At 36.4% G+C, this 13749-nt stretch overlaps 1 protein-coding gene across 49 annotated transcripts in view; it reads left to right on the top strand.

The window, feature by feature from the left end:
• Positions 1 to 13749, top strand: part of RIMS1 (regulating synaptic membrane exocytosis 1) — a 330044-nt gene that overhangs the window by 126776 nt on the left and 189519 nt on the right. For 47 of the 49 annotated variants that reach the window (XM_089530919.1, XM_089530918.1, XM_089530966.1 and 44 more), the window contains one exon: positions 11615 to 11955. In XM_089530919.1, the coding sequence (XP_089387045.1) occupies positions 11615 to 11955 (341 nt within the window). Of the gene's footprint in view, positions 1 to 7035; positions 7085 to 7841; positions 7997 to 11614; positions 11956 to 13749 lie in introns of those variants that run through there. The other 2 variants (XM_089530931.1, XM_089530930.1) reach the window with 2 other exon arrangements.

Genomic DNA, 13749 nt, shown 5'->3' with positions numbered 1-13749 from the left:
CAGTCTTGTGTGCCTTTACTTGGGCTCCTTTTTATTCTGAGGGGTGTATGTCAGTCAACAAACATAGGATTCTATTGTTAGTGTGCAGAATAGTGTCAGACATGTTGTATCGAATAGAGCAATTTTTTTTTGTAATCTCTATGACAGTAACCACAGATTTTTTAAAAAGTTTAATGTAGCACAACTTGATACTGTAATAATTGCATGTCAGTATTATATTGCAGTCTTCCAAAATGTATTATACCTAACTCAGTGCAGAATTATTGATATGCTTTTTATGATGAAAGGAAGAAAACAATATAAACTTTGGTGGTAATAGCATTTTATGAATTGGTATTGGTCAGAAAAATGCTTATCTTATACAAGAGATCCTTTTATTCTACTGCAAATCCAATTTTGTTGTGAATCAAGTAAGATTACTTTCGAATTGATAAGTATAGATTTAGTAAAGGACAAGGAAGTGAGGAGACATTATTCTAGTTCCTTGTTCCTCCCATTTTATACTCCTGTTTTAAGTCCAAGGCAGCTGTGAACCCTACAAATGATAGATTGTTCATAACACAAGTGGTTACTTACTCTTAATAACTGCTTTCCTCTGTTGAGTTTTAGGAATAGCTATATATTTAGCACAGTTCGTTTCTGGTCTATCAAAATAGTATCCTATTAAAATGAATTTATTGTTTTGAAAGGCAATGTCATTCAGGAATGAACTGCAGTACAGGAATGCACATTGGTCTTCCAAAACTTGCAATTTGTTAAATTGTAAAGCTTATCTTTTATACCTTTTTTGTATTTTAAACATGTTGGGCACAGTTCTGTCAAGGGCTGGTGTCAGGGGTGCGCAAGCTAGGTATTTATTTGGAGTACTGAGCTGAAGAAGACACATACTTTTGGTGCTCAGTTAGTAACTTCAATAAATGAATTATCTGGAATGAACTGGATGCAGGGGGAGCAGTGTCTTTTAAAAAAATTTCCTCCAAAAATATACAGGTTATTTGGGTACTACCAACAGAAATGAACCTCTTGAAAAAAAATGAGCTTCCCTTAATTAGCTTTACAATGTGTTTCTATGTTAGTAGGCTGTCTGACAACATTTATTCATAAAATCCAGCAAACCAGGGTACACTCTGAGGCAGTATACTATAGGCACTACAGATTCTATAAACATCTCAAGTTCAGCTTGGCAGATCTACAAAACTGGAACTGGAGGAAGATGCAAGCAGCATTCTTTGCCAAAGCTGCTATTTATCATTGGGCTGGTCCTCCTTGACGTAGAAATGTATTTCAGCAGGGATGGACAAAATTCAGTTTACTGTTTCTTTTCAGCTCACTAGGGCCCCAGATGAAAGAAAGAAAGAAAGAAAGAAAGAAAGAAAGAGGCAAATACAGATATACCTCAGCTAACAAAGTAGGTGTGTTGCTGGGTTTTACTTCTTTAGCAGAATAATTAGGTACCAGAAGCACAAAAAAGAACAGCAGTTCAATCTGTTGCATCAAATCCTCTTCATTTATTTCCTGCCTATCTGATAACCCCCACTATCCTGTCACCTGAGGCAGTTTCATCAATTAGGCTAATTGCAGAGCTAGCCTTCTCTACAAAGTTTTAGTCCTCTTATCACAATGAAGCTCTAAAAAACTGGGACAGGATGAAGTAGTCTGGGTGGAGAGAAAAAGTTCCTTCCATTCCTAAATAATCCAAGGATTCTTTAAGTGTTAAGAACTGTAAACTCCCTTAAAGTAAGAGTAGGCAATTGTGAAGGGAGCCCTGCAAACCATTCCAGTATGCTCAGGTACACTACAACTGATTTTTTTAATAACAGTGATCACTTGTAGACAAATTCAAGTGGGAGTTGAGGGTTATGGTTGGAGACAACCCACTGGTTTTTTCCAGTTTCTGCATTGGTGCAGTTTTATATGGTTTCGCATGATTTACAGGTGGGATATCACTTTTTTTAAAAAAAATAGGACTCAATGAGCATCAGGAGATGGGTAGAGGAAACTTTCATCTGATCTCAAAAGTTAACAGTCAACACTACAGTGTTATTGCTACAATTGTAATTCTTTGCTAATTTCATTCTGAAAGGAGTCAAAGAATAATTCCTTCTGAAAGAAAAGCTTTGCAAATGGTACTGTTTTCAAGGCCTGTTCACAATTCAAGGTTTACTCTGTACAAAATTCACCATGCTGTACATTTCCACTAATCCTATCCTTAGTGAGAACACCAAGATGTATAGAATGAACTGAAGCAATTGATATAGATATGGAAATTTATTCTGCCTATACAGCACGCCCGTATTATACATGGGCACACCATACGTGGCTTCCAGCATATGCTGGAAGCAGCGCCGGAAAAGCTCCTCTCTTGCTCCAGAAGAAGTAATGGGGCATGCCGCATGCACAAGCCCCATTACTTCGAATGGGGCTCGAGCATACACGTTTTTCTCTTACGCTGGGGGGGGGGGTCTGGAATGGATCCCCATGTAAGGAAAGGGTGCCCATAACCCCCTGCCCTGGGTTCAAAAAGTCACAGCTAGTCCAGATACTGAGAATAAATAGACTGGGATAGGAGGCAGTGGCATCCCTGCCCCTGGTGTTATCCAGTGCAGAGGCAGGGCTAGGGTGGGGATTCTGGGGGTTGTGCTTGGCCCTCTCCCTCACTGCTATGTCCCTGTCTTCTACATGAATAGAATGTCATTGCAGCAACAAGAGGGTACTTGACCCTTTCCTTCACCGCTGTGTCTGGTGGGCTCACTGCAGATACCCAGGAAGGCAATGGGAGAGATGTAGAACAGTGGAAAAGGAGGATGAATGGCCATTCAGCCATGTGGTGGTGGCAGTGGCTGGTACCAAGGTCCTCTTCCTGGCACCTTTGTGTCTTAGAAGAAATGTTGCTTTTCAGAGTGGTGCCTAGGGTACCCTTGGCAAGCCTGGGTTGTGTCTTTATCCAGTCACTCCTGGTCTTCTTCTCCCTCTCTGCTTCCATGTGTGCCTTCCTTGGTCTCCTTGGGGTCTGTTCTCTTCAGGTTGAGTCATCCGTTTTGGAGAGGGCTGAACAGGCCTCGCCTTGCTGCCACATCTCTTAAGTAGAGCAGCACTATGTCAGCAGGATGAAGGCCTGACCAGGTGTCACTCCTCTTCTGAGGTGTCACCAGGTGTGATCCTCACCCCCTCCACATCCCTAGTGACACCACTGATATCAGGTATACAGTATGGACATTTTTTTTACTTTTTTATTTTTTTATTTATATCTATAAAAAATTCATTCATCTTATATACATAAATTATCCATATTCACTTTGAGATATTCAAAATTATACTTCCGAAGTAGTTACAAATGAACCATTCATCTTAACAACATAATAATTACCTACTTACTAACTCTTATTATTTTTTCTTATTTGTTCTCCTTAGGTGACTTATATTAAGTTCCTTCGTTTTATTTGGATTTGTTAATTACCTTATCTACGAAAAAAGCATAGACAAAGATAAGAAAAAAGGTCAAAGTATATAAATATTCATGTCTTAACCCATACGTATACATTTCCCACAGTGATTTCTGATCTTTTCTCTATTTGAATCTATCTATCTATCTCTATATATAGCAGTTTTCCTTACTATCAGTGTTATATATCTTTCTTATTAACCCCGTAAGTCATTCAGTTAAAGCTATCCATTTATTTTCAGAATCCTCTTGTTGAAGATAATTTATCCAGGTTTGCCATTCTTCATGGAATTTTTTTTTAATGATTGTTGCCTTTTTATATAGGTTAATTTTTCCATTTTGAAGAAGTCCAAAACTTTCATTCTCCAATCTTCCGTCGATGGTATTAACTTTGATTTCCAAAACTTCGCTAGAACCAGTCTTGCTGCAATTATTGTTAGAAATAATAATTTACCATCTGTAATTTCTAATTTTTTATCCTCCACAATATTCAAGAGGATCCGCCCGAGAGTTGAAATTGAACATTTTTTTCATTTCTTTATGTATTTTCCCCCAATACTTATTCACTACCTCACAATTCCATCAAATGTGCATGTATGTTCCTAATTCTGTCTGACATTTCCAGCATTTCCCATTTGTTCCTTTATATATTTTAGATAACTTATAAGGTGTTAAATACCATCTATACATTGACTTATATACATTTTATTTCTATATTTTTATATATTTCATTCTTTTTTTCCATAATTTTTTCCATTGGTCAAGTTCAATTGTTTGTTGTATATCCACCACTCATTTAATCATGAATTCCTTTACTGTTTCATCTTGTAATTCCCAATTTAAAATAATGCTATAAAATTTTGAGATCTTTTTACTATCGTCTCCCCAAATAATATTTTCAAATTCTGAGTCTCCAGATCTTATGCCTATCGATTTATTATCTGTATTGAATCTTTCCCTTATTTGCCTGTATGCAAACCAATTGCAATTCCATCCCTCAGTTAGCAGTTCTTCCTGTGATTTTATGGTTACAGTCTTTTCCGTAATATTTATCATATCCTTATAATAAATCCATTTCTTTCTTCCAAACTCTTCCCTCCTGAGAATTGCTTCCACGGGTGAAGTCCATGTCGGGATATTTGGGCACCATTTTATTTTATATCTCATCCAGATTTTAAATAATACTTTACATATGAAATGATTGTTAAAATTTTTGTCCACCTTTAATTTATCATAAAACAGATACCCAAGAAATCTATACCTTAAATCACTTCCTTCCAAAATCAATAGTCTTTTGTTTTCTAATTTAAACCAATCTATAAGCCAATCAAGAGCACAAGCATGATAATACCACTTTAGATTGGTAAAGCCAATCCACCTCTTTCTATTTTGTCTTGCAGAATTTTTGCCTTTAGTCTTGCTTTTTTATTTTTCCAAACGAATTTCATAATATCTGTATTCCATTTAACAAAGGGGATATCATTCACAATAATTGGTAAATTCTGGAATAGAAATATCATTTTGGATAAAACCATCATCTTAACAATCCAACAAAGGTTTAATTTTCCCCATCTTTTTAAATCAACTTTAATTTCATTCCATAATTTGTCATAATTCTTATGAAACAGTTCCGTATTCTTTGTTGTTAAAATGATGCCCAAATGTCTTACCACATTTTTCTTTTGATAGCCCGCCTTTTTTTCCAATTCTTCAATTTCTTTTTTGGGTATATTCATTGTTAACATTGTTGTCTTATTTTTTTAAATTTTATAACCTGTTACCTTCCCATAATCCAAAAGTATGCGCATCAATTCGTCAATCCTCTCATTTGAGTTTGCAATTGTTAATACCATGTAATCTGCGTATGCCCTCAATTTGAAGTCTTCTTTTCCAATTTTGACTCCTTCAATCTGTCGATCTTCTCTGAATAATATTTAGAAGAACTTCTAAAGCTAAGATGAACAGTAATGGAGATAAGGGACACCCTTGCCTGATCCCTTTGTTAATTTCAAAGGAGTGTGTTTTTTTGCCATTAATTGTGATCTTCGCCTCTTGCTTATGGTAAATAAAGCCTAATAAATACAGCTACAACTCCCAAGGCTTTTGACAAATCTGAATGAACCCACAATTGTAATGTGATCTTACTGATGATGTGCCGAGCAAGGCAAACTACTTATTTTAGTCAAGATTACAATATAATATTTAATTCTAAGTTTAAAATGTTTAACACCAACCAGCAGTAGACAGTTTGAAAGAGAGCTACCTTTTTGCACCTTCCTGTGTTCTACAGTAGACACAGCATAGAGGGTCTTCATCTGTCCTAGAAAACTGAATTGTCAAACTCTTAATCATCGGACATTTGCTGGGATGTGCACGAGAAACTTAAGGAAAGTGTTGATGGGGTAAGAGATGAGATTATAAGTGAGGCCTGTGTGGCCCTATACTTACATTTCTAAGCTAATGAGAAGTTTACTTTGTCTTAATAGTAATGTTTTCCATGCTTGCTGCCTTCCCAAGAGACAGTCGCAAAAACTCAGTCTTTTTTTCTTGCTGTTCCCATTTTTCTTTCATTTATTCCAGTCTGAAGTTATGCGTTCTGAGCATGAGTAACCGTATCTTGACAGTGTTCCAAAAAAAGGCTTTATATTTAATAGGATAGAACTACATTTGGGGGTGGGGGGATTTCTTTTACTGTGTGTGTAATTGTAAACTAGCTCCACTGGCCTACTGTGAGGCATTCTGAAAGGCTTAGTACAACACTGGTTATATTTAGATTACCTGCTGTTGGGAATTGTGCTGGTTGGCATTTCAAAGCTAGTGGATGAATGGTTTAATATAATTAAAAGATAAAAATGCTTTAAAAAAAAGTGGGGGAAGGGAGGGACCCTTCCTTTTCCTTGGATGAATACTGTCATGCAATCATAGCAAACTAGCAGAAGCTCACCAAATGAGTTTAGAATTTTTTTTTCTGTATTATGTTTAACAATTATCCACATAATACAATAATTAATAAAAACATATACTATCACCACAATACAACATAATTGTACAAAAACATAATAAGACACATAATATGAAATATCTTGTTGATCAAAGGTTTCTGGAGTTAGGAGGCAATCAAATTGGCCTGTTGCAAAGACAGGAACAAAGAATCTTATGTAACTTGTGTAACTTGGCAAAAGCTGTTACAATCTCCATTCCTCTTAAGGCAGATGTATCTGGTGAAGTGGCCTAAAGTCCACAAATGTTTTTTCTCCTGACCCAAGAGCCCTCTGCTGTCTTCTCTTTCATTTCCAGAAGCCTGGCGTGACAATTAATTACAGGCAAGATGGTAATTCGTCAGGGATGATGGAAGTTGTAGTACAGTACATCTGGAAATTTGCAGGATCCCCACTGATGCTATAGATTTCTGCTGCAGACCAATAAAAATGAGAAATAGTTTAGGGATAATCCCCCCCCGCCCCCATTCTTATTCATGTAGGAAGTGCTTAACATTTCAGAAATGTATGTGCTAAGTTAATGTCACATAGTATGATCTTGTAATATAAATGTAAAGTATTTTAAAGTTTTGCTTTCATGTCATGTTAGTACAGGAACAATGTCTCAGCTGGCTATGGACCACTGTTGGGAGGGCCAGAGACAGTAAGTCTGAGGTTTATGTATGGATGTTAATGAAACACTGTGGACTGTTCACATGAAGGCATGCATGGAGTCCTTTTACTGTTATAAAGCATGCTTTCACTCTCTTAGAGTTTCCATACAGATTACACAAAAAATCTTTGACCATCAATCATGTGCTTGATTTCTTTCCTTTCTCTCAAAATGGAAGTACTGTACTGGCACATTAGGCTTAGCTGTGTGCTATGGGAAAACACAGAAAGAGTTTTACACAATGTGGAAATGAACACTTGTCAAGTTTAATATAGCCTGATACACACTACTAGTAATTTGCCTGTAAACACTTCACACATTCCAATGTGTATGTGATTGATACAGATAGGCTACATGCAAACACACTCAAGAAAAGATTGGATTTAAAATTTATTTATAACAATCTAATGCTGTGTTTTAGTGAATTAGACATTTCTGCACATTGTCATACTTTAAAATCCAGAATCTTTCTCCACGTTCCTGCTGAATTGCATGGAGGTCTAGAAGTCACATTAAAGGACTGTAATCCTTCATCTGTGTGTTTGTTGGTTGCCTAACATCTGTGGATTGTTAAAATAAGTTATTACACAGACCTGCTTTAGTTTAGATTAGTTTGGACCATGGCCCAGTATTTTCAATCAGGATGTAATTCCTGCATGCTGCTGGATTGCTTGTTCCACATACTTCCCTACAAAATATTTGTCAGTAAGCAGCTTTCTCACTGAAACTGTTATATCACCTCAAGGTTTGTCTGCTTTTTTCCACCGTTTTGGAGAAGGGCTTTTCACTGTGCCCACCCTCACTTCCCATCTCTTTGGACTGAATAGAGCACAAGGCTAACCTAGCAAGTATTAACTAAACTCAGGAGAGAATCCTAAAAAGAGATGGTAGTATAGCCTCCATGTGAGTACAGTAAAGATATCCTTCATGTATAATTTGTGGGCTCTGTGTGTGTGTGCGTGCGTGTGTGTAAATTCTCTAGTTTATAGCTATAAACAGCTGGCAATTTTCAGACAAAGATTTTTAAAACTTATTTGTGTACATTTACATATATGCATGGCTATTCTATTTATTTAGGACGTAATGTTATGCCAATAGCAAATCACCATAATAATACTTATGGAAGTACATAAAAATAAACATAGAAATATAGAAATATTTAATGTTTAAGAACGTGCTCTTTCACATATGTTTATGGATAATGATATTCAGTAGCATCTGTTACGGTTATACTGGAAATTATATTATAAATGCACAGCATAACGATTACATCTTATGTCATGTTAATAGTTTATACTGAGTTGGATTTTGGCTTATAAAACACTTTTGAATTTTATTCAGTACATCAAATAGGCCGTAGGAAGAATTTCAAACATGAACATTTGTTTCAGCTTTCTAGTTTTGATTAGAAATACTTCAGGTACAATGCTCACTATCAGAATTTTTGGGACATTACTATCTAAAAGTCTGCTTAGATGTTACATCTTTGTCATAAGAAGTCAATGGTAAATGTCAGGTTTTGTTTTAAAAAAAATAGAACTAGACGAAATATTAAAATATTTTTCTGAGCCATTAGGTTTTATACATACAATTCTTGAGTAAGGCTGTCCCTTTTGAAACAAGTTGTACAATCCTGTACAGGAAATTTCTCTAGTAATTGTCTGTTCATAGATTTTTTTGATTTTATATGGTATTGTCATGTATTTTCATTTGTTCATTTTGCAAAACTACAGAAATTTTTAATTTATGCAAAACATTATAGAGTCAGACAGAAGAAAATGATAACAGTCAGGAAGGTTTTTTGTTTCCTGTTGTTCATACTGTCTATATAATTCTTCTGAGGCATATTGTTTCATTTTTTAAATTAAATCATGACTCTTTGCTCTGCTACTTGTATGATAAGGTTTCCTTATTTTTTTGGAAACTCAACTAATTAATTTCCTTATAATGAGCACTTTCTTCCCTTGTCTAAAAATGGGTGGGTGAGGGGAAATCTTCTTTTGGATAAACGGATAAACATTGAGATTTATGTCTACAGTTTAAATGCTTAATAAACAGTATACAGGCAGCCCTCCTTATTCACAGATTTTTTATCCACGGATTAAAGCATCCATGGCTTGAAAATATTGAATAAAAATATATAAATGACAAATAGCCAAGCTTGATTTTGCCATTTTATATAAGGGACAACATTTTGCTAAGCCATTGTATTTAATGGGACTTGAGCATCCACGGATTTTGTTATCCACAGGGGTTCCTGGAACCAAAACCCAGATGATAACAAGGACCCACTGTAATAGCTGTGAGTTCTGGTGCAGCCTTAATCAAAAATACAAACAATTTTGAGATTATTTCTTTAAGTATGATTTTAGGTATTATAGTAACATCTTTAAAATTTCTCTATGCAAAATCTGGAGATAATTTGTCGTCATTATTCCTTTACCAAGGTGGACTCATTTGGGCATAAAGCCTTTTTGTTGTGATGACTGTTCAGTGATACTTTATGTCCATAATTAATGAAATATGTTGTGCTTCTACTGCATATTTTGGAAAATTTGGTAGGACAGAGGTAGTTCTGTTTTGCACGTTGTTGATGGACTGCTAGCAGTGAAGATCAGCCACATTTTGATATTTTCCGTATACTTTCTAAAATTTATCATTTATCACTTGTTAGATCTCGCTTATACAGTATATGTATCACTATCTTGTATTTTCTCATTCTGCTTGGCATGTGTTTACGTTATTTTCACCTTCTAATTTTTATGAAGCACTTACTGTAAATATATTTATAACTCGTATTGCCTTTATTCTTTTTTAGAAATCTTATTTTTCTGTTTATATTTTGCTAACACACTGATCCTATTTACATTTGGAAAACAGTGCTCTTTGTGTTCATTTGGGCTGACTTTTTAGTAAATGTGCATAGGAATCCTGTTTAACTCCCCCCCCTTTTTTTTTTTTTTTTTTTTTTGCTGTGCTATCTGTTGCAGTGCATGGCTGCCTTGATCCCTGCATAATCCTTAGGGCCAGCATCTGGCTTTAATGTATGTTGCTCTTATCCACTGTTACAGAAAGAATTTATATTTTTAAAAACCTCATAGTAATGGCCTAGGAATGCTGGCTTGCCTACAGACCTTCTGAGAGCATATAAGTATGTATGTGATGATGAGGATTTGCTCTTCTTAAATCAGGACTTTCATTTTATTTCCCTATAATGCCATTTCAATGTACTGATTTCAAGATTATATTTAGATGTAGAATTCCTAGGCCTGATGTCAGTCACACTGGGACATGTAATGGAAGTATACTCCAGATAAATTACTAATTGATTTGGGGTATATGTGAAACTCAGAGTTTGACTAGAAGGGTAACAAACCAGTTAATTACATTTGCTTAGTTCTTCAATATTCATTAATGAATGGAAGAGAAACTCTGTCCTGAATATTGTAACCCATAGTTCTGGTTCACCTCACATCACACACATGAACACTGCTTTGTTATTCTCATAGTAAAATCTGTGTTTAATCATTATTTTAAAAAATAAACCTGCTACTGCTTTGTTAATCTTCTTTGATGTGGGGCACAAACCAATACAGAATCAGTCAGTCATCAACACCAGCCTTTATTGCAGTTAACAAACCATAAGGCCAATCAAAATCATTAAATTATATTATAAAAACATTACTTAATAACTTACACAAATTCTATTAATGCACATATATCATGTGTACAGTCAGTGCCACTGAAAGTTACTTGTATAGTTTCTAAATTTATTATGTTTTCATGCTGTCCTTAGCCAAGGGAGTCAGATAACATAGTCAACCTTATACCATGTCAGACTGATTGCCCATCTAGGCCAGTAATTTCTGGTATAGCCAGGGACATAGCTAGGATTTTAGGAAGGGGGGGGGGGTCCAGAATAAGTGCCACCATTATAATGGGGCTTGAGTGCGGCGGCACAGCAGGACACACCATTCATTTTTCTAATGGAAGGGGGGGTCCGGACTCCAAGAACCTCCCCCCCTTGGCTACATCCCTGGTAATAGCTCTTCAAGATCTCTTCATGGTCTATGGTGGAACCATTTTCCCATCATCTCATGTCTTATTGTCACCAGAGATTGAACCTGAGGCCCTTTTCAGGTAAAGCTTGTCCTATACCACCATTGAGCAGTGATCCCTTCCCCCTCTTCAGCAGCCTTATGGACAGGTTAGATAGAGAATTAATCATGCAAGGGTCACTTACTTTTCTGCCTAGGCAATTGCTGCTTTCCAGTTGTGTGTCTGACCATTACAACACGCTTTTAAGAATACTGATGAAACACAAATGTTTGGTGCAACCTAGATGAGACACTTGCTTTCAGTATATTTGTCTCTCCTGAGTAAGAAGCATGTTTTGAGCATGGACACCAACACAAATTTCATCAAAGGGATGTTTATTCTTCTTGAGTTTAGACACTTGAGTTTAGATACTAAAGACTTTTAGAAACTGCAAAATGCTTAAACTGCTGTTTTTCTTTATAGGTTATGTGGGTATGCAACCTATGTCGAAAGCAACAAGAGATCCTAACGAAATCTGGAGCGTGGTTTTTTGGAAGCGGTCCACAACAGCCACCCATTCAGGATGGAACACTGAGTGACACTGCCACTGGTGGCGGTTCAGAGTCACCTAGGGAAAAGAAAGCAAGGCTTCAAGAAAGGTCAAGATCTCAAACACCCTTAAGCACAGCAGCCACCGCTTCCCAGGAAATCTCCTCTACTGTGCAAACTGACAGAAGAAAAGGCACAGAGGTATCACAACAAGCTATGGGCCTGGAACAGAAGCAAACGTCATCAAGGTCTAGAAGTGAACCTCCACGAGAAAGGTAATACTGAAGCCAACTTTGGAAAATACTGGGGATATAATAATAAGCAGCAGCAAGTTTCATTTTAAATGTAAAAGCTCAAAGGCTACATCTGCACTGCAGAAATTATCTGCTGTGACACCACTTTAAGCTATGGAAGTCTTAAAGCTATGAAATTCTGGGAACTGTATTTTGTTGTTCTAGTGCCACAATAAACTACATTCACACCTTGGTGTCTAAGGGGGATCCATTCCAGACCTCCCCTCTGATACCAAAAAATGTGGGACCTCAAGTCCCATTGTCCCTAATAGCAGCAACCACTAGAATTTTGGAGGATGGGGTGTGCTATCTGCAGATGCTTAAATTTGCGGTTGGCAAGCCCGTGGATAACATGCCCCCCTGTAGAAGTCTTGGAATTCCATAGGATTAAGCCATGGCAATTAAAGTGGTGCCAAACTGGATTATTTCTGTAGTGCAGATGCAGCCTAAGTGTGGTTTCTTGCCAACAACTGCAGCATTGGATGTGTAGGGGTGGAATTCAGTAACAGGAAGTTCTCCCTCTAAAGTTGTTCTCCTTACACAGCTCCCATTCTGAGAGAAATAATTTACATTTATTATAGGAATTACCTTCATGTGGGAGGAGGGGAGAAAGGAAGAACCGAGATGTCAAAAGTTGGAGTGGGAATGTAGTTACCAAATTTGGAAGCAACATCTTACAAGTAACAATGTTACCTGCTACACTTTACATTTGGGGGCTGTGAAGACATGACAGTGTTATTTTTAAAAAAGTAATGGTGGGTAGCACTGTTAATTGCCCTAAACTCTTAATAATGGGATAATATCCAGCTGTGATCATGCACAAATATGCAGCCACCAGTAGGGAAGGCATTTCCTTTTTTATATTATACCAGACGGAATGCTGCATTTAAGAAGGTACATGCCACTTTTGGCTTTTGGAAGTACAGTACTTTCTATTCAAAACATCTTAAACATTAAACTTGGCTGACCAGTTTGTCCATGGCACATTCTATTGAACATTGAAAAATAGACAAATTAGACCACTTAATTAACTGAACATTGCACACCAGTTTTTGTAAATACTTATTGAGATACAGATATGGGGCACATACATAGGAAATTACTATGCGTGTGTTTGAATGGTTTCTCCCCTCTTCTTGCTTGCTGTCCTCCCCCTCTTTTTGTTTAAACAAAACCTTTGCAGCTTCTCTTTGAAATGGACAATGGTTTCCCCATTGGGAGAAATTTAATCTAGGCCGCTTATTTTCCCACTGAAATGTGGAGGGAAAAAGAGAATAAACACCAATTCGAGAAGGGGGTTGGTGATTTCTCAAAATTTCAAATTGCTAGAATTTCTCCTTTTTAAACTTTAATTGGCTTAAAGGGATAGTCAAGGTGTCTTATGCATTAGTTTTATTGTTGTTTAAAAAAGAAAAGAACCTCTGACAGCCAAAGAGCAGGCAAATCTTAGATTGACTCCTGTATATACTCATGTATAAATCTAGAAATTTTAGTCCAAAAATTGACTAAAAAATCTGAGTTGACTTATCCATGGGTCATTGTAAGTACTATACTTTAATTCTTATACAAGAAGGAACCCTTGTGAAACGCAAGAGTGTGATCTGTCCTGGAAGCACTTACCCCCTTCTACTCTCTCATCGATCCATCTTTTACTGTGAGCACAAACAGTTATGCCTACTGCCATTTTTTAAGTTCTTTGGCATTGTTTTTTTTTTTTTTTTTGCTTTGTTCTTTAGATCCTTTGTTACATGTCCCTAGATTTTACCCTCAACTTAT

The sequence above is a fragment of the Sceloporus occidentalis genome, unplaced genomic scaffold, assembly GCF_023333645.1.
Source record: "Sceloporus occidentalis isolate IW3139 unplaced genomic scaffold, rSceOcc1.0.p SCAF_6, whole genome shotgun sequence".
Lineage (NCBI taxonomy): Eukaryota > Metazoa > Chordata > Lepidosauria > Squamata > Phrynosomatidae > Sceloporus > Sceloporus occidentalis.
Note: the sequence above shows the minus strand (reverse complement) of the source record. Positions and strands in the feature narration are given on the sequence as shown.